The sequence below is a fragment of the Leuresthes tenuis genome, unplaced genomic scaffold (genome assembly GCF_036924035.1).
Source record: "Leuresthes tenuis unplaced genomic scaffold, fLeuTen1.0.hap1 SCAF_8, whole genome shotgun sequence".
NCBI classification, from domain to species: Eukaryota; Metazoa; Chordata; class Actinopteri; order Atheriniformes; family Atherinopsidae; genus Leuresthes; species Leuresthes tenuis.
In genome coordinates, this window is record NW_027325362.1 from 36,247,509 (window position 1) to 36,270,522 (window position 23,014).

The following is a 23,014-nucleotide window of genomic DNA, read 5'->3' on the forward strand; positions in this document are numbered from 1 at the left end:
AGTGCGATGCAGCAGTTCTATTTTTCCGGGGCAATGACTACTGTTTATGGAGAAGACTTCTGTCACCTAGGTTGTGTGGTGTGATGGTGAAAGAGGACCCGAATGCAGATATTCCAAAGAAAACTCTTGATTTATTCCAAACAAAGCTGTAACGAAAGGCGCAGCTGAGCCGGAATACAAAAATCGAAACTAAACCTGACAAAGCAAAACCTGACTATGACTGTGAATACCTGACATGAACAAGACAACAAGGACACACCTGAAACAGCACGGGTTACTTGGCTTGGGTGATGGTGAGGATCAGGCAAACACATGAACTGGACACTAAATACAGAGGGTGATTAGTGACTGAGTGCAGTTGAGGGGAGAACACAGGTGACGTGAGTGAAGCTGATGGCAGGGCAGAAGAAACTGAGGCAAAGAAAACACACACAACATGACAGACATGACAACTGCAGTGAGTCCAAACCTGAAACACCAGAAAAAACGACTTTTGTAGTGTGTTGACATCACAATTTGCTTGTGTAATGACAGAGTCACCTTTTAGCTTAGACTAACCTACCTTTGTTTGATTGATATTCTCTGGCATGTACAAAAGAGGAACAAGTAGATTGATGAGATAGTCTGCAGCAGATTTTCATTCGTGCAAGAATAATTATTTCCTGTACTTGACTGTCTGCAAATATACAAAGAAGAGAAAAAGCTGATATTTGTAGGTGGTTAGTATAGTGAGGACATGAGTCACTATTTAGACTTTCATGCAGAAAGCTGTGAGATGTGTCTTTGAACGTTTTTGTTGTTTAAAATGTATTCTTCAACACATTTTTATTGTTTTTGTTGTGTTTTTTAGTTTAGGAAAAGTTAGTTCTGTAATGAGTTAAAACACCTAAGGTTTTTCTTAAAGTTAGTATACAAGAATATTGATGTAGTTAGTATGCTTTACAATTTTACATGCAGTGATGGCATCCATTGTATGCAAAATTCAACAGGGTGTGACATCAAATTCCCATTCTCTAATAGATTGAATTCCCCGCTGGCTAGCATGTTAGCAGGTAGCTGACTAGCTGCAAGTGTTCACCTCCTAACCCCTAAAGTTGTAGGCTTCTTCAAAGAGCTACTACTACCAGCTAAATGTGATGCCAGCTTTTTTTTTCTTTTACATTTTTGTGCATTAAAGCATTTTTTCCATTAGACTGATTTATTCCTGCTACAGCTATTTACTCTCAGAGAAATGCATTGCTGTGCAGATTTTTTCTGATAATGTCCTTAAAAGTGACTGAAAAAGGTCCAAGAATTCTCTTGTTTTATCATTTTATTTATTTTTTTCTTCCTGTCTTTCTGTCTGTTCACAGGGAGCGCCAGGCGAGCCAGGTCTGTCGATAATTGGACCAAGAGGGCCTCCTGTAAGTGTCTTCATTTCCCTACACCTAATAAACCCATTATTGTTATGACTTTGTGACAATTGTTTTTATTTTTTTAGGACCTCTGCTTGTATCACAGATGCCAATAGACTTGTCAGTTATTTTGCCAAAACCAAGTAACTGTCTTAATTTAAGAGATGGTTATTGTACCATGAATAATAGAATAGTAATAAAAAAATTGCACTCTGTGTGGAAACAACATCATTGTTTGAGAGCACTGGAAGCAAGCTTTGGCTTTAAATTGAATCGATAGTCATGTATGTTATATAAGGAAGCAAGGTGAGGTTTGCTTCTGGTCTTTGATTTGGTTTGATTCTTAGAAGGCCAAATTAGTCACTTTTCTTCTTCTTTTTAATTTTCTGTTGAACAATGTGGCCTCTTACGTTTTATAACTTACTCTTAGAAAAAGGTAAGGACTTAAAAAAAGATCACTGTAAGTCCAGTCAACCAAGTGGAGCATTGTGATCTATGTGCCCACTCTTTCTTGATGGTAGTAGGCAGTTGTAATGAATAACAGACTGCAGAGAAGGAGCCACAGTAGGAGCCAAGACCTAATCTTAGAGAACCAGTCAGTCAAAAACACTTAGAAGGTAGTTTGCCACTGCAGGTGAGACAGCCATTGAAAACTTCTGTCATGAACTTTAGATTGAACAAAGACCTTAATTTAAGAATGAGATGACAAGCCAAGGGCCTTGAGTTCTCCAACATATTGTCAATTACATCAATTTGGTTGGTTGGGTGTGTATTTATCTTCTACTGTGGGAAAGTTCAAGGCTTAACTATGGGCTGCAACAAATTATTTAGAAAAATGCACATAAAAGGTCTCTGTTTCCTTAGTCATCCCTCTTTGTTCGATTAGAGCTTTTTATCCCTTTTCCTAAGTCTTGAAATGTTTTCCTCCTGTGCACAGACTGTGTAATGTAATTTCAGGAGTGTGTAGTATCGCTCATTATGTCAAAATCATTTTCACAAGTTACAGTGAAGAAGAGGAATTTATTTATTTTTTAGTGACCTCCATCCAACACATTTTTATGCCAGACTGTCTGATGTATACATCTGTTTTTCTTTCTCTCTTTAGGGACAACCTGGCACAAGAGGATTTCCAGGATTTCCTGTAAGTCATAACCTTGCTCTCTTTCGGACTGGTACAGTGAAGGATGCACTGATATTTGTGCACCAGCTAGAGATTTTATATTTCACCTAAATAAGCAGAAGACACCAACACGTGTATATTTATATATATATATATATATATATATATATATAAAGTAGTTGTCTATAATACTTGTATATTACTTATAATAGTTGTCACCAAGAAATCAATACATAATGAATAATGATAAATATGTAAGAAAAGTTGCTGCTATGATAATAAATGTTATTTAAGTTATTCTTACTATGACTAAACACCTTTTTACTCTGACTTTATTATCTGTCAATTTTTGCAAACTCATTTTCCAGCTGATGTTGTAATGGTGCAAGTTTTTCTAAGATGAACCTTTTTATGATGCAACTGCTGTTCCCCACATGTATTCATACAGCTCCTTCTCTTTTTTTTCAAAGGGTCCTATTGGTTTGGATGGCAAGCCTGTGAGTTTCCCAAATTTTCTGTCAAAAAGAGAAATAGCTGAGTAATTGAGTGCTCTTTTGGTGCCCAGATTCTAGTGCCCTGTGATGATAATAAGGATAATTCAACTAAAGAATTATTATGGTCATTAGTGTACTAAAAGTTCTATTGGCGCTATTAGTTTTATTAAAGGGTAGGGATAAACAAGCAGTGGAAAATTCCAAGAATCTCTTTCTGGGGCACTTAAGTGAAGATCTCTGTTTTGATTTACTACTTTCACTGTTGTAATGTTCACACAGGGGCAGAATGGACCAAAGGGAGACATGGTAAGCATTTCTTGAATATGTCATAAAAAAATACTGACACTACAATAGAAACCTGTTTCACTAATGTAATTTTTGCAGCTGTCTGTGTTGTACTTATTAAGTACTTGTGAAAACAGAGCTTTATACAGCACAGTAATGGACTAACAGTGGGTAGTATTCAGTGGGAAAAAGGTCTAGATGCAGGGTAGCTGTCAGCCCCACTCTGGTTTTCAGTCAGTTTTAGAGGGTAAAACTTTGACTAAAAAGTCAAATGGGAACCAGGGGATTTTAGACTGTGCTCAAGAACATTAAACACCTTTCAAAATAGGCATTCTGTATTTTGAAAGTGTTCAACTCTTTATACCCACGCAATGAATATTATGTTGTATAACTATATAATGACCCTAAAACCATTGTTTTACTATCAGTAATGATTCTTAGGCAGTTTAATCTACATTATTATCGGTATTGCTGAGCTAAATGTTGACATGTTGTTTGCATTGGGGTTTTTTGTTCGTTTTAGTGCAGAAAGTGACTGTAATTTATAGATTGAAGATCAAGATGTGGATGTTGGCGTTTTTGTCATTAATATAAAACAGCGGCATTAATCTTTTTGTTTCAATTACCATGATTTGTCTGTATCTGTAAGAATACCATACCAAATGCAGTTATTATAAAAAGGAAAAATTAATAATTTCCTGTTCTACCATTTGGTAGAGAAAATTTTTCAGTGAATAATATTAACAACAATCTGTAAAAGTAAACCTACCTTAATCATCTCTACTACTCAGTTTAGGTGTATAATGCTAAAATTCGCAACATGTTATGCCATTACTTTTCAATTTTTTAAAATTTTTTCTCGAAAGAGCAAAAATGAAAAAACACGGAATCAAGTTTTAGAAAAATATCCCACTCTGAATGTTGGAGTTTTCCTGCCACTGTTCTCTAATTTGGATCAACCTCGCTAATATGTAGCTTCACTACAACTTTGCAGGATGAAAAAGCTCTTTTCCTTTTTTCATTTGATGTTATCTTAGATGTTAAGTAAGGTTTATTATGCAAGTGTACATGATACAAGCAGGTATTGAGATAGCACAGCCAAGACTGGACTTTGAAAATGTATGTAAACATGTCAGTCAGAAGCTTTGTCAAACCGGATAAACACATCCAAATGATGTGGTTGGGGTTGGAATGGCTGCAACATGTCTTCACTAAATTAGACTCAATGGGCCTAGGCTCTGTTTTTTATAAAGTCTTTATTGATACACTGCCTCCAATTTCAGTGAATTCCATACCAGTAAAATTAGCTAAAGTAAGGATGAAAACTGTATTGTATGTGTGTATGTGATTGTTGACAAACATCTTAATTTCCCTTTGGACTAAATAAAGTGTAAATAGCAGGCTTTGAAAAGTTGTTTGGTGAATGAAAATGTATATGTATTTGTTGCACCCACAAAGTGGCTTTAGAGCTTTTGAGTGTGTGGGGTCACCAGAATGGAGTGCACTGGATGTGTCCTACTGGGTCCGTTTCAAGAGTTCATTCATCAACTAGTCACTGAGCATTGACAGCTACTTACATTGGCACACCTAGGGTCTTATGGGAAGTCAAAAAGAGTTAAACATACTTCTGTCACAGTGTATTTACCAGTTAGTTTGATACATTGATATGCTTGGCCATTTCACTCATGTCAATAAGAAGAATCAAATTTTTAAGTTTCTTTTTATGTCAGGCTGGAAATGAATGAATAAATGACAATTATGACAAATTGTGTTTCTGGTGTGTTCCAGGGTCAGCGTGGTCTGAAAGGAGTCCCAGTAAGTGTCTTAAGTCTTATGACAATCCTGAGATAATAACCAGCCAATCTTACTAACTGTCCAGCAACTTCTTCCCTTCACCTGTGTTGTTTTGCTTTTAGGGGGAACCAGGACCCAAAGGGGAGAAGGTGAGGCATGATTTGCAGTAGTTTGAATTTGTTCAGAGGTTAACACACTCAACCAGAAGTGGTGGTAGAAGTACTTTACTTACTGAAATTGTGTTTTCTGTTGCTTTTCTCTGCTTTCTATAGGGCGTATGTGGAGACTACACACACCGGGTATGACAATATCATTTTTGTACAAATTCTTTCTGTTACTGTTTCAGAAGACATCATCTTCACCAATGTTTATGCTATGTTTAAGTATCATCAGACAACCTGAACTTGAGTGTTGTTCTTTATCTTAGTGTTTAATATGACTTCTCAAACCTTTCTTTTTCAAATGCCAGAAAAAAAAGAAATGTAATGTTGGGAGGGTAAACACCAGTGCAAAATTGGAAAGACAAATGGTGGGTAGCACAGTGATGGGTAGCACATGTGGAGCTCTTCGGTTCTTTGGCCTGCCGTCTCTGGGGTTTGGCTAGTTGAGGGAAAACAGGGCAATTATTGGTGGGCTGCTGGAGCATGCAAACAGATGTGATAAGAGCCTGTGTGTAGGGCTGCCAAGAATAAGAATCTCTTGTGTAATTGCATTACATTACCTTTGACTTATCAAACTTTTCTTGTATAATTGTTTTTATATAAAACGTTCCTAACATTCTTTAAAAGCTCCTGAAAACAGAAGTGAGAAGTATGTCTTGTAAATAATGTTGTGACAAACATCTTTATACAGAAAATGCTTCAGGCTAGATGAATACAGAGAATGTAGCTGTTTTTTTTCTTCTTCATGCAATAGAACAGTTGAGTTTGTTTTTCATGCACTTCTCAGAGCCCCCTCCAGCAATCAGTTTGGGAGGTCCATTCCCCTTGTCTGCACACACTCCAGGCCTCAAACCTAGTGTGAGACCCAAGGGGTTTAAAGGGGGTTACTTTTAGTGGAGGTAAAATGTTCTGTTCTGTTTTTAAAGAGGTTGCCTTTCAGAACATTAGCTGTAATATCAGCAATATAGTGTTATCATGTATTGCACCAGCACAGAGCATCGCTTAGCTTTATATTTATTTATAAAAGTAGTTTTTTTTATGGACATGCATTTTTTATCAAATCACTGTGGTAAGTATTTCTCTTCATAATGTGATATTCCAACTCATACACTTCCAAGTTGTAGAATAGTTTTTTACATTTCCACTCATTTCTGCATAACGTTAAAGTGGACATAATAATGATAATAATAATAATAATAATACATTTTATTTGTAGGCACCTTTCTGGACACTCAAGGTCACCGTACATAGGTTAAAAACAATGCAACACAAACAATGATAACAAAATCAGGTTAAAATTACACAGTGCAAATGAAATCATAAGATTCCTGGACATCATAAGATTACTATTCCCAGAGCCAGGTTTGCTAGTCTTTATGCTATGGTATATGAATGAAACTAATTACATTCCTTCTATGTCGATCTGAACTCACTTTGCAATCGAGAAGAAAAGAAACCATTTCACCTACTCGTTTAAGATGAAATGTCAAGGTTGGACTGTCAAGTCATTTTTTGTGGGATTGCTAATTGCCGAATGCTATTGGTACCACCACTGACTGAAATGACCTTCCCATATGTATAGGGTCTCTTTGTGCAGGATCTTCCTTTGAAAACCCTGGCTGCCTTGCGTTCCAGTCAGGCTCTGATGTTGAAGGTCTGTGGGTGCCTCCAAACACCCTGACAGAAAACCCTCAGTGGGGGTGTCACCAAGTCGTGCCGCAAAGAGAGCCACTGCCTTTTATCAAAGGCAATCCTCAACCCTCTGCTCTCCACCCCTCAAAATTGATTTTCAAGGAAAATTGTAGTTTTCCATACAACTTTATTTTTCCATACAAAACACATTTCCAGAAAAGTTTGGATATTGTCTGACAGTGAAATGCAATATAAACTTAAATGTGATTTAATTATTTTGAACCTTTATTTAACAGACACAAAACCATAGATATGACTTTTCAGTGTGTTTACTGATCAACTTTTTTTAATATAGACAATTAAAAATGAATTAATTAATTTGATGCTATCTGTATACTCCAAAGTTGGGATAGAGGCATCTTATAAGAGTGTTATAACACTCTTCCTCTTAAATGGCACTTTTTAATCATATAAGAACTGAGGATACTATTTTTGTAGATTGCAGTTGTAATTGTCCATTATTGCTGAATGCACAATTTCAGCTTCTTAAGTCCTTGGTTGATTCTGATTCTCCTCCTTATAATGTGCCATTTTCAGTGGGAGACACATCTGGACAGCTGGCAGGGAGGTCAAGCACATGCAGTTTGTGAAGCCACACTATGTGCAGAGTTGTGCAGAAGGAGATCTGGCTTTGTCCTGCAAAAAGACTTTGCCTTGATGGTTGCATATGTGTCTAAAATTTCAATATATGACTCAGCACCAATGGTACCTTTAAACATATGCAAGTCATCCGTGCTATGGACACTGATGCACCTCCAAGCCACCACAGACACTTGTTTTCTACACCTTTCAGCAGCTTGAATGGTCTTTCCTATCTTTGGAACATAAACATATATTTTCTAAATACAGTAACGATAGTCAGACACTGAAAGTCTTATCTTTGGATTTGTGCCTGTTAAAAAGAGGTTAACATATTACAGATTCAAGTTTTTATTGCATTTTAGAATATTTCACAGCTTTTCTAGAAATGAGGTTTGTATATGACTCTCAACACGCCCGACCTTAATACAAATATGAAGAGAAGTAGAAAATAATTTTTTTTTAAAATATAAATACATTTTTTACCTTTGGTATTGGCCATCAATTACTTGGTGGATAACTGGAAATAGTGACAGACGACGCTCCACACTTGCCTACTTTTTCTAAATGTATACCCTTAATCATATTCACCTACAACATGTTGTATATATTTCCATAGAAAGGGCACTACTGCTGTTTTTGATTTTGAAATAATATCATTTGAAAGTAGTGTGGACGATCTTTCAAAAATGAGACTTCCAAAAATCTGTTAAGTGGAAAAATATAAGTGGGAGCAACAAGGAGCAGTAGATTCTTCTTTTGGATTTGATGTACTGAGGGTAGACTTCTTTGCTTTTAACTTTGCATCATAACAATGTGGAAATATGTACACTGTGTAAAAAGAAGGCAAGTTGCACACAGCTAGATTTACTTGGCGTCAGTGGGGAAAAATTGCTTTCATAAACTTGTACCTAATGCTGGTCATCTCAACAGAAACGGCGTATTGTACAGCCTTGTGTTGGACAGTTGGCCCCAGTAAGTCTGGATGTGAATTATCACTATACTACTGTACTCTCTTTGTGGCAAGACTGGCTCCCACCTCTGCTCTGCTGCAACCTAGGGGTCTGGGCCACTTAGTGGGGATGTGGACACACAGACATGCTGAATAGCAGACATTTAGTAATTAACCTGAAACAGAGAGCATTTCAGAAATTTGAACACTTTTACATTCTTGTGAAACAAAGGACATCAAATTACATAAACCATCCCCTTTGCCACTTCAGGCCCATAGTTTGTTGTGCAGGTGCCTATTCATATAATTCCTTTCCAGCCTTGTTTTGTTTTTCTCTCCTTTTATTTCCCCATTTCCTTGCTTTTCACTGTCATGTTCTATTTATCTTTTTCCCACATATCTCTCCCTCTGTCTTCCCCATTTCCCTGGTTCTACCCTTTTCCTTTTCTCTGGCCTCCTGGTGATCTTTGCCCTGTGACCTTTTTGCACTGCTGGCCACCTGTGCTTTGTGACTTCCCCTGGCAGATGTTGCCCATCACCGTGCGCAACATGCCCTCAATAAGCCCTCTAATCTTAAAACGCCTCAAGGTACAATTCTCTCTGCCCCCTACTTGCTTCCTTCTCTAAACCTGCCATGTCGATACCAACCACCATTCTGTGCCACCAAAACCTCCTCAATTCTCCCCTTCTGTCATGCTGTAATTAACCACTTTTGGCTGCTACTGCTTTGGAATGCTTAGTCATACGTTATACTCAAAGCTGAAGTTTTTCTTCTGTCAATGATACATAATTTGGAATCTGAAGCTTTTAAAACCCAAATTTTAGATAATGACATTTGAGTTATGATTAATTGTAGATCTGAATTGGGGTAGCTAGTGACAAGAAGAGACAACACATACAAATACTTGAAAAAGAGATTTAACAATTAGTATTCATTTCATTTCATATCTATGCATTCCAGTGATAAATTACCAAAATTAATAAAGTAAACCAAAAATGTATTTGAGCTGTCTTCCTGCAGTAAGATAAAACCACAAAAACAGCAAACATTTCATTGTAAATTCTCCTGCAGTAGCCTAGATATACATGAAAGATAAAAGAAAAAAATATATAAATGTGTTCGATCAGACCAAGAAAAAGCGTCTGAAAAAAAAAACCTAACCCTAACCCAGCTGGCCAAGCTGATATCTGCTCTGTTGTATTTGTTCAGTCTGCTTTTGCTCAGAACAGCATGTATTATTAGACAATTGCAGCCTTTCATACATCGATGTGTATATCACCCTAAAATGTCCAAAAACATAGGAATTATTTTTGCAATAATAAACCATTATTTAAATGTTTTCTTCTATTCTTCTATTGTAACACAGGGTGATGGAAGTAAGATCTGTGCTTTACTGTTGGAGCTTCTTGAAATCAAACCATGTAGAAAAAAATATTGTTCTGTAGCCTAATTAGAAACTGTCAAACCATTCAACTTGGCACCCCCAATTATGAATTATATTCCTATATATCAGTCTCTTCTTATTAAAATGTTGACTTGTGTCAGAAAGAAAGCAAAATATTTGTAGCAGAAATACTTTCATCATAAAATAAAGAAGTATCATTTGTCCCTAATTGTGTAACATTATTTGGGAAATCATAACCTCTGTTACATTTAGCAGGGGTCTGTAATGTGGTTACACCATGGAAGCAATCATTAGAGGTCAGTAAAGCTAAGTTCTGTACTGAGATCACATTATAGCTAACTAGCGCTGGGTCCAGTTTCGGTCTGGTATTTATTGACCATTATCTTGCTAAGACCTTGTTAAAAGAGTCTTTGATCATCTGAGCAAGACCAATTAACAGAGGATCATGAGGCACATAAGCCTCAGAAAAGCTACAAAGTGAACATGGAGACATGAATATTTTTTACAGATGTGTTTTCCTAAGATCTATAATGACTCTTCATGCTTTAAGCATTTGAACCACTTGCTTTGTTCACTAGCTAACCTTCATTTCTGCATTACTACTACCCCCACCCCCGCTGCTTTATCTTTAGTGTAGTGTGAAGTTGTGTTTGCATGGTAAGTGTTACAATGCTCATGCCAGAATGACAGGTTGTAACTCAAGGTTTCTCAGCAGGGTGAACCTGGAGCGCAGGGACCCCCAGGACCCCCAGGGCCCCCTGGACCTCAAGGTATCCCAGGCCATGATGGAGCCAGTGGCCTACCGGTGAGTCCCAGTCTGGAGTTGCTGGACATTCTCAAAAGTAGCACAAGCTGATTTAAATGTCTTATCAACTGCACAATACAATCAAGGACTTTTGTCTTCTTTCTTTCTTTTCACCTTTAGGTTTGTTACTACATCAGTCATTTTAAAGCTCAATCAATGCTGAAAGAACAATTCCTGTGGTCATGTAAATTATATCAATAGGCATAAAAGTCTTTGTTGTCAGTGTAGTAACACTATGTTACCATCCTACTGCTTGGCTTCCTGCTTCTGAAGAGTGCAGTTGTGTCTCTGCTTCCTCCTGTTGCGTATTGCTTTATTTGCTTTTAATCATTTTACTTCTTTCCACAAGTCTTGGATATAATTTTATTATTTTTATTTTAAGTGAACCAAGACTTTTTAAAATAATTTTTATTCTTTTTTACAACTTATCTGACGAGCCAGCGACTCCGTGTGTGTGGCCTACACACAGCTGAATCCTGATTTACAATGTCTGGGCACCAAGCACTCAGCTAAAGCTAAATAGCCTGAAAAGGCCAACTGTTAGGCTAACTAGGAGAAAGATGTCGTACTGGAGATGAAAAGTCATCGCTTGGAAATAAATGTGGAGGTAAATGGATTGTGTGAAAATGCAACATCCTTGCCATTGATTCAAAACAGCGGAGATGAGCAAGCTAACACACAGCTAAGGAGCACAGATAACACAACCAAGAAAGTAGACTCTGTGCATTATACTAAATCAGCTAATAATAATCCTCCCTGGAACTGTCTCGGTGCAAAACCAAAAAGTATATCATGTCTCCTGGAATGTGATGTGAAACCGACTGGCCTTCACTTCCTATGAGGCAGAGGAGCTCTTCTACCCCTGTACATGGGAGGAAACAGGACTGGACATCTGTGAATGGGAAGGTTAACAACACACCTCCAAAACAACCGAGTGTGAAACTGCAGAACAGATTTGATCCACTATCGAAGGACTCTGGATCTCTATTGGATGACCATCCATCCCAAAGCAGCAAGGCAAGGACTGAAAACCTAAAGGCTGGGCCTCAAACTCTGATTGTGGGTGACTCTGCCGTAAATGATGCACAAAGGATGTGCGGGAAGAACACTAAAGTCCTCTGCTTTCCTGGGGATATGGTTAACGATCTGAAGGAGAGAATTCTTGAAATTGCAGATGAATATCCAACTGTGACAAACATCGTTCTACATACAGGGTCAAACGATGTGTCCAAGCAACAATCCGAGGTTCTGAAACGGGACTTTATTGGATTATTAAACACAGTATTAAACACAGTGAGGAATGCAGCTGTATTCATCAGTGAACCTGTACCACCAGTCCGAGGAGGAGAGGAAAGATTCAGCAGGTTGTTGGCACTGAATAAATGGCTTTTATTGGCATGTGCTGACCACTCAGTGCATTTTATTAATAATTTTAACATTTTATGGGAACGCAGGCATCTTTTTAAGGCAAATGGATTTAAATTTAACAAGTCAGGGGTGAAACTGTTCACCTCCAACATATTTTATTTCCTACGTCATCCATCTGTGCTCGGGGCCAAGGCTGAGATAAACGTGGAGTTATCTCATAGAGAGGAACAAACAAATCCCAACAGAAACCTTGAGGAACTCCATCTGCCCCCACCCAAGAGGAACTTTGGAAAGGAGAGACATCAGAGGCAAGAAGAGGGGTCTTTATTTGCCCCAAACCCTCTCAACAGCACTAATGACCAGGACCAGGGACCAGGACCAGGACCTTCCCCTGTCCCCCACACCCCTGACAGGTCATTGCGCTCCTCACCCTCCCTTTCTCCCTCCTCCTCCCCTCACCTGAAATTCTCTGAGCAGATGATGGAGCGGGTCAACGTTGGGCTCAGAGCTACCCCCCCCCCCCACCCCCCCCCCCACCCCCAGCCCAATCCCTTTTTGTCCCCCATAAACCCCCCACCAAAGCGGCCAAAGGTTCCCCACCGAGCCCCGCCCCTACTAGAGCAGCCGAAGCGACGGAGCCCAGCCCCACCTCCTCCTGTCCCTCCACGCTGCCATCATGTTCTGTCTCAGCAGTCTGAAGTGTGATGTGTGGAGGGCTGTGAGGATTTTGACAGTCTTGACTTTTCCCAGGACAAGCTGGGACCCTGTTCATTAGAAGATTTTAAAATTTCTGTACTTTTAGGTGACAGAAAGAGAAATGTGGCCCAGTCAAAACACAGAGAGTTGCACTCTAAAAGATCTTTAAATAAAGTAAACATACCTTGTGTGCCACAGACTGCTCCCAAACACGAGGGGGGCAAATAATACCTCTAAAACACTTAAGTTGGCTTTATTAAATGTTAGGTCTTTAACTGGGAAAACATTCTTAATTAATGATTTTATCACTGAGCACACCCTGGATTTGATGTTTTTAACTGAAACTTGGTTGGAACAAAATAACAGTGCTGCTGTTCTCATTGAGTCGACCCCTCCTGGTTACAGTTTTATCAGCGAGGCCAGAGTGAGCAGGAGAGGAGGGGGGGTCGCAGTCTTATTCAATGAATCATTTCAATGTAAGCAGTTATCTCCTGGTAGTTTTCAGTCCTTTGAATATATGGCTATACAGCTGAAGGCCCCACCCAGAGTCCTGTTTCTGAATGTTTACAGGCCCCCTAAATACTGTGCAGACGTTTTTGATGATCTCAGTGAACTGCTGTCTATGATCTGTGTTGATTTTGACTGTATAATTATTGTTGGTGATTTTAACATCCATATGGACAACCCTCAAGACAGAGGGACTAAAGACCTGAGTAACACTCTGGACAACTTTGGGCTGAGTCAGCATATAACAGAGCCCACGCACAATAGGGGGCACACTCTAGACTTACTGATCTCTAAGGGTCTAAGCATTTCAAAGATTACTGTGTCTGATGTGGGCCTGTCTGACCATTCCTGTGTTTTCTTTGAGAGTATGATTCCAGTGCACACAAATGTCTCAACAGCAGTGATCTCAAAACGGTGTATAACTGAAAACAGTAGTGAGATCTTTAACCAGGTCTTCTCTTTAACACCTGCCCTGTCCGGGGGTTCAGTCAGTGAGCTCGTCAGTAGCTTCAATGCTAAAATCTTAAATGTTATGGATACTGTTGCTCCCATTAAGGTGAAGGTTATCTCTGGAAGGAAGAAGTCTCCATGGCGAAATTCCACACTGGTGAAAAAATGGGAAAAGAGAATGTCGGAAAGCTGAGCGCAGATGGAGAAAAACAAATCTCCAGGTTCATTATGACATCTATAAAGAGAAACTTCACTCTTATAACTTGCAACTGAGGAATGCAAGGAAGTCCTACTTCTCTAGAGATACTGATTCTAGAGAGAAGAGCAAAATTCTACACAAACCCATCATTGTATATGAAAAATATATTTAATAATATATTGTGTTTGACCTTATGTACTTTAAAATCACTATGGGAGAGTTTATCTCCCAGTGACTATATCTAGAATATATATTATATGTAATTGTAAATACTGACACGGCTGTACAAATGTCAAAGTCATACCAGCCACAGTAGCAGGTATGTGGATGAATCCTTCTCATTCAAATACTGCTGAGGCACAGAAGTCAGGAGGGATTTATTTTAACCAGTCTTGGGTTTAACTTTTTGCTTGCATTCAATTGAAGATGTGATTCACTTGTCCTGTGCAGAGTTGAATGGGGCTGAAGCCAATCAGAGTCTAGAAGGTGTGGTGTATTTTGGACAGGTTACTGGTGAATCACAATTGACAGCAAACCTTTGGCAGTTATATTCACACCTACAAGCTATTTTGAGTCAGTAATGTAGGAGGAAACCCACACACAAATTAGAAGAACATTTAAATTCCTCGCACAAAACCAGAACCAGACTATCTAATGACTGTTCCTTTAAAAACAGCTGTAATTAAACCTCTGCTGAAAAAAGACAAGACTTGACAAGACACAAATGAATAACTACAGGCGCAAAACTCCCATTTTTAAGTAAGATCATTGAAAAAGCGGTTTGTCAAGCTTAATTACTTCTTAAGACGTAATAACTGCTATGATACCTTCCAGTCAGGTTTTAGACAGCACCACAGCACTGAGACTGCTCTGACCAAAGTGTTTAATGACATATGTCTGAAGACAGATGGTGGAAAAATGTCATTCTTAGTTTTACTGGATCTACTTTTGATATAGTTGACCACAATATATTACTGAAACGACTGAAGAACTGGGCGGGTCTTTCTGGAACTGTACTAAACTGGTTGAAAACATACTTAGAGAACAGGAAGTACTTTGTATCAATAAATAACTTTACATCTGAGCAGACAAGAAGACAAGTTCCCCAAGGTTCCATTCAGGGACCTCTTCTGTTTAACATCTACATGCTCCCACTGGCACCGATTATAAAAAAACAACAAAATAAACTACCATAGCTATGCAGATGACACGCAGATATATATTACAATGTCACCAGGAGACCGAGGCCCTGTACAGGCCCTTGTTAAATGCTTTGAGGAGATAAATGACTAGATGTGCCACAACTTTCTCCAGCTAAACAAAAACAAAGCTGAGGTAATTGTCTTTGGAGCCAAAGAGAAACGATTGCAGTTCACTACAGAGCTTCAATCTATACACCTAAAAACTACCAACCAGGCCAGAAATCTGGGTGTAGTGATGGACTCAGACCTAAATTTGGACAAACACATTAAGGCAATAACAAAGTCAGCCTACTATCACCTTAAGAATATATCAAGGTTAGAAGATCTGATGTCTCAGCAGGACCTGGAAAAACTAGTCCATGCATTCATCTTTAGTAGGCTTGATTATTGTAACAGCATCTTTACGGGTCTGCCTAAAAAGTCAGTTAGACAACTGCAGCTCATCCAGAACTCAGCTGCTCGAGTCCTCACTAAGACCAAAAAAGTGGAGCACATCAGTCCAGCTCTGAAGTCTTTACACCGGCTGCCTATCCATCAGAGGATAGACTTTAAAGTTCTGATGCTGGTCTATAAAGCTCTGAATGGTCAAGGACCAAAATACATCAGTGGCCTCCTGACCCACTATGAACCTTCCAGACCCCTCAGGTCATCTGGATCCGTTTTTTTATCAGTTACCAGAGTCAGAACCAGACATGGAGAAGCTGCATTCAGCTTCTATACTCTTCTATACCAGAAAGCCTCAGATGAGCTGAAACACTGTATTTAAGTCCAGGTTGAAGACATCTATTTTCACCTGCATTTGAATAAAGCTCCAAATAAGCTTGAGTTTCAAAAATTAATCATTTTAATTACTGATTTTATCAGGATTTACATTTTATTAGTTTATTTTATCCATCCATCCATTTTCTATACCCGCTTAATCCGTCGGTCGGGTTGCGGGGGGCCTGGAGCCTATCCCAGCAGTCATCGGGCGAGAGGCGGGGTCAGGACTGGACAGGTCTCCAGTCCATCACAGGGCCACATAGAGACAAATGAAACAAACAACCATGCACGCTCACACGGACAATTTTAGAGACACCAATTAACCTAACATGCATGTTTTTGGACTGAGGGAGGAACTGGAGAGAACCCACGCATACACAGGGAGAACATGCAGACTCCACACAGAAAGGCCCCAGGTGGGGATTGAACCTGGAACCCTCTTGCTGTGAGACAACAGTGCTAACCACCACACCACCGTGCTGCCTTAGTTGATTTTTTTTGTTTCAATTTTAAAATGAAATCATGCTTTTTATTCAATGTCTCCGTAAAGCACTTTGAATCACCTTGTTGTTGAATTGTGCTATACAAATAAACTTGCCTTCTCTTGCCTTGCCTAAAAGCTAAAGGCTGATCCAACAGCCAAGTGTTTCTTTGGCTTGAGACCGACAAACTGGGATTTCTGTAACAATTTAATTCTTGCCTCGCTCCTCTCATTTCCCACACATTTGTCATCCCACCCCAACTGTGAGCTTCTGGCCAGTGGTTGGCCAGCTCAAAGAAAACATAAATCTTACATAAATGTGCAGAGACGTACTAAGCTCACAGATAACTTTTACAGAGTGACAGGTGAAGTTAAGTACAATGATCATCTCAGTAATGCAGTCTTTTGCTTAAAAAGTAAATCCTGGCTTGGAAAAATGCTAGTTTTACACATATTTAAGCTTCAAGTCATGCTGGCTCAAACAAAACCTAGATTAACAATGTATGTGCTTTATATATACATATATATGTATATAAATAAATGTGTTATATGTATCAAAGTATGAATGCTTTCAAAATGTAAATAATGTTTGTTTTTTATCTGTTTTTTATCAATTTATAAAATGCAAAGTGAGCTTTTTATAGGATTATAGTCAACCAGTTATTCCAAACAGATGCTAATGACCCATTTCATATGTAAGTTGAAATACAGTCATTAATACATGCTATGAAGGTGAGGTTGTGGGAGACATCCACAACATGTTAATGTCAGGTCGTACACCATGGCACACCCTTCTCTGGACAGACAAGTCTGGCCAGAAGTGGTCTACATAGGAGAGTTGCAGTTTTTTTAATTTTTGCCTGTAGCAGAAGGGCTGGAGAGTGGTACAATAATGAGTGCCTGCAGGCAACAGTGAAGCTTGGTGGAGGTTCCTTGCAAGTTTGGGGCTGCATTTCTGCAAAAGGAGTTGAAGATTTGGTTAGGATTAATGATGTCCTCAATGCTGAGTAATACAGACAGATACTTATCCATCATGCAATAACATCAGGGAGGCATATGATTGGCTCCAAATTTATTCTGCAGCAGGACAAGGACTCCAGCCATACAGCCAATGTTGTTAAGAACTATCTTCAGTGTAAAAAAGAGCAAGAAATCCCGGAAATGATTCCTAAAACCTGTGCACAGTACTGTATATGGGTGGATTTTGAAAGAATTGTGTCATATGGAGTAATAATGAACTGTTCGTGTAGTTTAAATAGTGTGCATGTCAACATCAAATTGTGAATACACAACATTGCCCTGATCCAGTTGCAGGGCACAATTTTGGACAAAGTACAAAGCCTGAATCTTTATTAGACAGTCAAAGTTCAAACACACAGTAGCAGTGAAACTTAATATGAACAAACCGGCCAAGATGCACCCAAAAAAGCTGAGTCAAAACACAGGGCACAAATCCAAAACACAAGAAGCTGAGGTAATCTAACATGGAATAATAAAACAGACTAACTGCAAGTACGTCACAAAAAGACAATGTGGCAACTGAATAGAGGCCCATATTCACTAAAGACAATGACTGAACTCAAGTAACACAAAATACTGATGGGAAACATAGAAGCTGAACATTTTCAAAATAAAACAGGAAACTACTTAAACAGGAAAAACAAACAAAACTAGATTTTCTTAAAAAGTAAATTAACTGTATTTATATAGCACGTTTCTTATCAATTTGACCAGTCAAATAACTTTTACACTACAACTTTTACAGCGACATTACCTACTGACACAAGTTTACAAGTGACACGGGATGCATCAGAATAGATGAGAAATAATTGCCATAATGCAGTATTTATATAAACAAATCCATCATTTTACTTATGTTTTCATTTGCATATTTTACATGTTCAAATGTTATTGCTTTAAATTTCAATAGATTTACCAGTGCCTATGTAAATTTTTACTCCTTTCATCCAGGGTAAAGCCGGGGAACCAGGCAAGCCAGGAAAAGACCCAAGGGTAAGTGCAGGTTCAGTTCTTTTATGATTTTTCTCCTTTCAAAGTCTTCTCATTTATGTTCCTTTGGCATTAACCTTGTTATTTCTACATTGCTTCTGCAGCTTTTACCAGGACTGAAGGTAAAGAAATGTTTTTTCTCCTCCAAACAGCAAATTTCTAATCCTTAAAAAAACTTGATCAACATCAGGACCACCTTCCAGGAGTTCCTACAGTTAAGCCACATGAAACATGGATCAAGTCATAATTTCCAACCGGTCTCTGTGCAGCTGCAGTTCAGACTAACCCCACTAATGCTACTGAAATACGACAGATGTTTGTGTTTCACTTGGATCAGATCTCCACAAGTTGTCCTAATTGTCATGGAATATTAGAAGGGAGGAATGTAGATTTTGAGGTCAGTGGAAAGAGTTCCATAAACACCTCTCACTGCAGAAATAAACTGAATCTCATAGCAGGAGGTAGCTTTTGTTGTAATGAGCTGTAGCACCAGGAGTAATAGCTGAACTGGACTGCATGGCAATAAGTCTTTTTAACCTTCAGATAAAGTTGAAAATACCTGCTTTTCTGTTCTAGAGTCACTATGAATTACGCAATTTGTTCATGGATATACTCTATATACACTTATTTCCCCAGGGTGAGCCAGGTGTTCCAGGGCAAAAGGTAGATTCCCATTCATTCATTCATTAATTCATTCAGTCAGTAACAATTTTAAAGATGTTTCATGGCTTTTTAAGTATGCAGTGTGACTCCCAGCATTTGCTCCCTGGTGGTGTCCTTCCAAGACAGTAAATTTGTGTTATTTTAAAGGAAAGATTGTTCTCTTATATTTTCAATATAAGAGCTCTGTAATCTTTTAAATTGTAGTTTAGAAAGACAGTGAACACAGCAAAGTCAGATACTACACCACCATTGCAGAAGCTGAAATTAACAAATAATTTGTCCACAGGGAGACCAAGGTGATGTTGGCCCACCAGGTCCGGAAGGCCCAAAGGTATGGCACCTTCTGCCATTTTAAGGTTTAGCAAACATGTTTCATGTTCAAAAGTACAAAAGAAAACTTTATAATAGAAATAAAATAAATTAAAGATTTTCTCATATTTTTATTTTATTTACCTTAATGTAGAATTCAAATTTCCAAAAACTAGAACAGTTTGTGGATTAATGTTTTTCTTAATTGGCTCCCAAGTAAATCTTTATGAAGTGACCCTACTACAAATTGGGACTATTAAAACAAAGCCTTTAAATTGGTATTTGATTTGTGGTGTAGTAGATTGCCATGACAGCTTTCCAGCCTGAAATCATCTTTGTAGAGAAAATGTGGCAAATAATTTATAAAAGAGGCATTAGTTAGATCGATGTACCTGCACAGAAGTATACCTATGGCCATAGTAAAAGGCAGCAGTCCGCAAGCAAACCCAAACCATAAAATATTTTGACGCTCAAAAATCCTTTTTAAACTTGTGAGTAATTATAATTTTGTCCCCACAATTTGCGGTTTGTATGTATTGAAATATATATATACTTTGTCCATCCGTCTACACATTAATCCAGGAAGACAAAAGATTGACTTTCTAACTTTATAAAACATTTCTGTGATCTAAGTATCCTGAAACAGCTGCTATCACAAATTGAAAAAAAATGAAGAAAAAAATCATAAGAACACTTCAGAATGTTTGTAAGAAGTCAGTGAAATCAGTCTTCTCTGAACCCAAATTTGCAAACTCTAATTTCAATTGAATAGTAAAGATGACGTTTATCCAGCAGGTTTTTTAAAGGTGTGACTGCTGGACAGGCCTTGCTGCTGGGAGCTTCTGTGTAGATTATTGCCTTGTAATCCTCAACTGTTCTTCCATCTCATGTTGTTTTCCCATGAAATCAGCCAAGACTCCTGTCTCTGTTTTCTGCCGTGAGCTTTATGAGTACATCAGGCCAGTTGAAGGTCACTAAGCAGATAGAGAAGCAGTCTCTGCAGACACTGTTATCCAGCTGTTGAACATTACACTTGGAAAACAAAATCTACTTTAAGCATTATTGCTTGAATTAGATTTTGTGCTCCATCTAGTGGAGGGCTTCAGTTGTTGTCAGTTGTTACAATTGTACCATTTGTCTCTGCTTCGCCCCACAGGGAGTTAAAGGAGATCAAGGAATAAAGGTAATAAAGGAGTTTTCTATCATTTTTCTGAAGTTTTACAAAGGGTAGTTTAATGATTTTGCATCCAGTTAATGATTTTTTTAGATTTTCTTGATTTTCTTGACTGAAACACATTGTCCAGACGGTTCGACCTACAATCTTGCCTTTGTTTGTAGTTGTAGCTCCTGTTTATTAACTTTAAACTGCTTGATGTTCACTTTCTCCACAGTCAGATGCTCTTTACTGACTTGATTTATGTGTGGTATTTGATAGCCAGATCTGCATAAATGTTCAACATTTTGTGGACACATGATTTTGGTCCTCCATGAGTTCTCCATATATGCCTAGAATAAACTTTGGGTAGTTGTGTTAAACAGCATGGGTTCACACAGTGCTTAACGTGAACCCTGTATGGGAGCTTTTCTGTTTGCTTGATTCACACGGCAACCAGCCGCTGCTTCTGACACTCAATGTTGTGTCTGAATATTTAGATCTCCTACTGTCAGGTCCCCATGATGAAGAAGCACCTCCCCTCTCCCCTGAGATTCTGTTCTTATTTTGATTTATCTCTGGTTGAAAGGGTGTGTCTGATGTTACTGCCCTGCTGCTCTGAGCTGATGTTTCCATTCACTTTGCAGGGAAATGAAGGAAAAATGGGTTTCCCAGGAGAGAGGGGAAAGAAGGTAGAGTGAAAGCTAAGCGTGGAGTTTCATGTGTGTCGAGTTGAGGTTTTCTTATGCATGCCAAGGTCATAGATGTTTCTGCTGCTTTTGATGAATTTTTAGATAAAAAACAGTGAGGAAGTTTGCCGTAAGGGGCTAGTGTCTTTGAACATAAATAACCTGTAATCTCTCATGAAGACCACTGTGAGGCTATGGACTAGCTCTATAGTGGTTTGGTGAGGTAACTGATATTATTTTTCAGAGGCTTTACCATGGAATAATGAATACTAAGCACCTGCATGTCAGATCTCTTTTTGCTTTGAACTAAAGACTCCCTCAATTGTCTTTATTTGGCCATATGTATTTACCCATGATCCTTCTAATTCACCCATATACCCATGTATCTATCCATCGCTAAATTAATTAATTTCTAAATTGATTTATTGTTAACAGTTTCTACCATTTCTATAATCTTTCTCTGGCAGACTTTAGTACTTCAGAAGTCTCTGTTAGTCTGGGCTTAGAGCTCCCCGTTGGCATCAACAGCATGACTGTAGCAGTTGCAGCCATGTGTATGCGTGTGTTTTCGTCATTATCTTGCTCAGACAGATGAGAGAGAGAGGGAGAGAACATCGAAGAAGAAAACTTCCATTCATTGAGATCCTCAGGAAACAATAATATGAAAAGAGTTGTGTTCTTTTATAATAAGGGGAAAGTGATTTTGCAGACTGATCCTTCAATGTTGAAGAATGGTAGCCTAAGGAGTTGAGGCTTCAATCAACTCTGTTCTATATAGAATCTGAGTTAGTCTTGTGTCAGAGAAAAATACTGCAGGGTGGCCAGGTAGGGGTTTTGTGGTTTACACAATGACTATTAATCTCTGCATGGTGCTGACCACAAATAATGACTTCTTGACTCAAGCTTTTCAGTTCCACAGCTCCTACATGTTCAGACATAAAGGAAACTACTACAGCAGAACTTCATTCCATATGTCAGTGAAATGAGTTGCAGTTGCATTGCTTTGGACTAATCTAAAACCTGTCCTTGAAAGCTGTTTTCAAACTTTGCTCATGGGAACTGAGAGCAGGAACAGACATTTCTCTCTCACTGTAATTAGAAGCAGCATACTGTCCAACTAGGGAAGAGATTATGAGCAAATGGGACCACAGCAATTCCATCCATCATCTGCCACTTATCCGGGGGTCGGGTCGCGGGGGCAGCAGCTTGAGCAGAGAAACCCAGACGTCCCTGTCCCCGGCCACTTCCTCCAGCTCTTCCGGGGGGACCCCGAGGCGTTCCCAGGCCAGCCGAGAGACATATTCTCTCCAACATGTCCTGGGTCTTCCCCGGGGTCTCCTCCCAGTGGGACGGGCCCAGAACACCTCCCCAGGGAGGCGTCCAGGGGGCATCCTAACCAGATGCCACCTCATCTGACTCCTCTCAATGTGGAGGAGCAGCGGTTCTACTCCGAGCCCCTCCCGGATCACTGAGCTTCTCACCCTATCTCTAAGGGAGGCCCAGACACCCTGCGGAGGAAACCCATTACTAACATTCATTTAATTTCAATTCATTTCTCAAATCCTCCTCTTTATTCCCATATTTTCACAGTGGCCATTAATCTCTAGACATCCAATGCAACAGTACTTTGACCAGAAATTCAGTTCAGAAAAAGCAAGGGCTTGTAGGCGGGTCACAAACTGGCAATAGTCAAAAGACAAGTGACAGATCGTGTGCAAGTTTACAGGCAAATGTTAAGGATTAGATGGGAAACCAGCTACGCAAGTCAGAGGTAAGAAAAAGCTAGAAGGTAGGAGAAAGATACCTTGTCGGAGGAAGCTTCTTCTCTGTAAAAAATTATTTT

General features: G+C 38.9%; 1 protein-coding gene across 1 annotated transcript in view; it reads left to right on the forward strand.

Moving 5' to 3' along the window:
• col13a1 (collagen, type XIII, alpha 1) overlaps positions 1-23,014 on the forward strand; it is a 64,991-nt gene that overhangs the window by 10,606 nt on the left and 31,371 nt on the right. The window contains exons 4-17 of the mRNA XM_072391605.1: positions 1,353-1,403; positions 2,500-2,535; positions 2,985-3,011; positions 3,288-3,314; positions 5,082-5,108; positions 5,210-5,236; positions 5,360-5,386; positions 6,831-6,902; positions 10,590-10,682; positions 18,319-18,360; positions 18,462-18,479; positions 18,994-19,020; positions 19,307-19,351; positions 20,486-20,512. Coding sequence (XP_072247706.1) covers positions 1,353-1,403; positions 2,500-2,535; positions 2,985-3,011; positions 3,288-3,314; positions 5,082-5,108; positions 5,210-5,236; positions 5,360-5,386; positions 6,831-6,902; positions 10,590-10,682; positions 18,319-18,360; positions 18,462-18,479; positions 18,994-19,020; positions 19,307-19,351; positions 20,486-20,512 — 546 coding nt within the window. The remainder of the gene's footprint in view (positions 1-1,352; positions 1,404-2,499; positions 2,536-2,984; positions 3,012-3,287; positions 3,315-5,081; positions 5,109-5,209; positions 5,237-5,359; positions 5,387-6,830; positions 6,903-10,589; positions 10,683-18,318; positions 18,361-18,461; positions 18,480-18,993; positions 19,021-19,306; positions 19,352-20,485; positions 20,513-23,014) is intronic.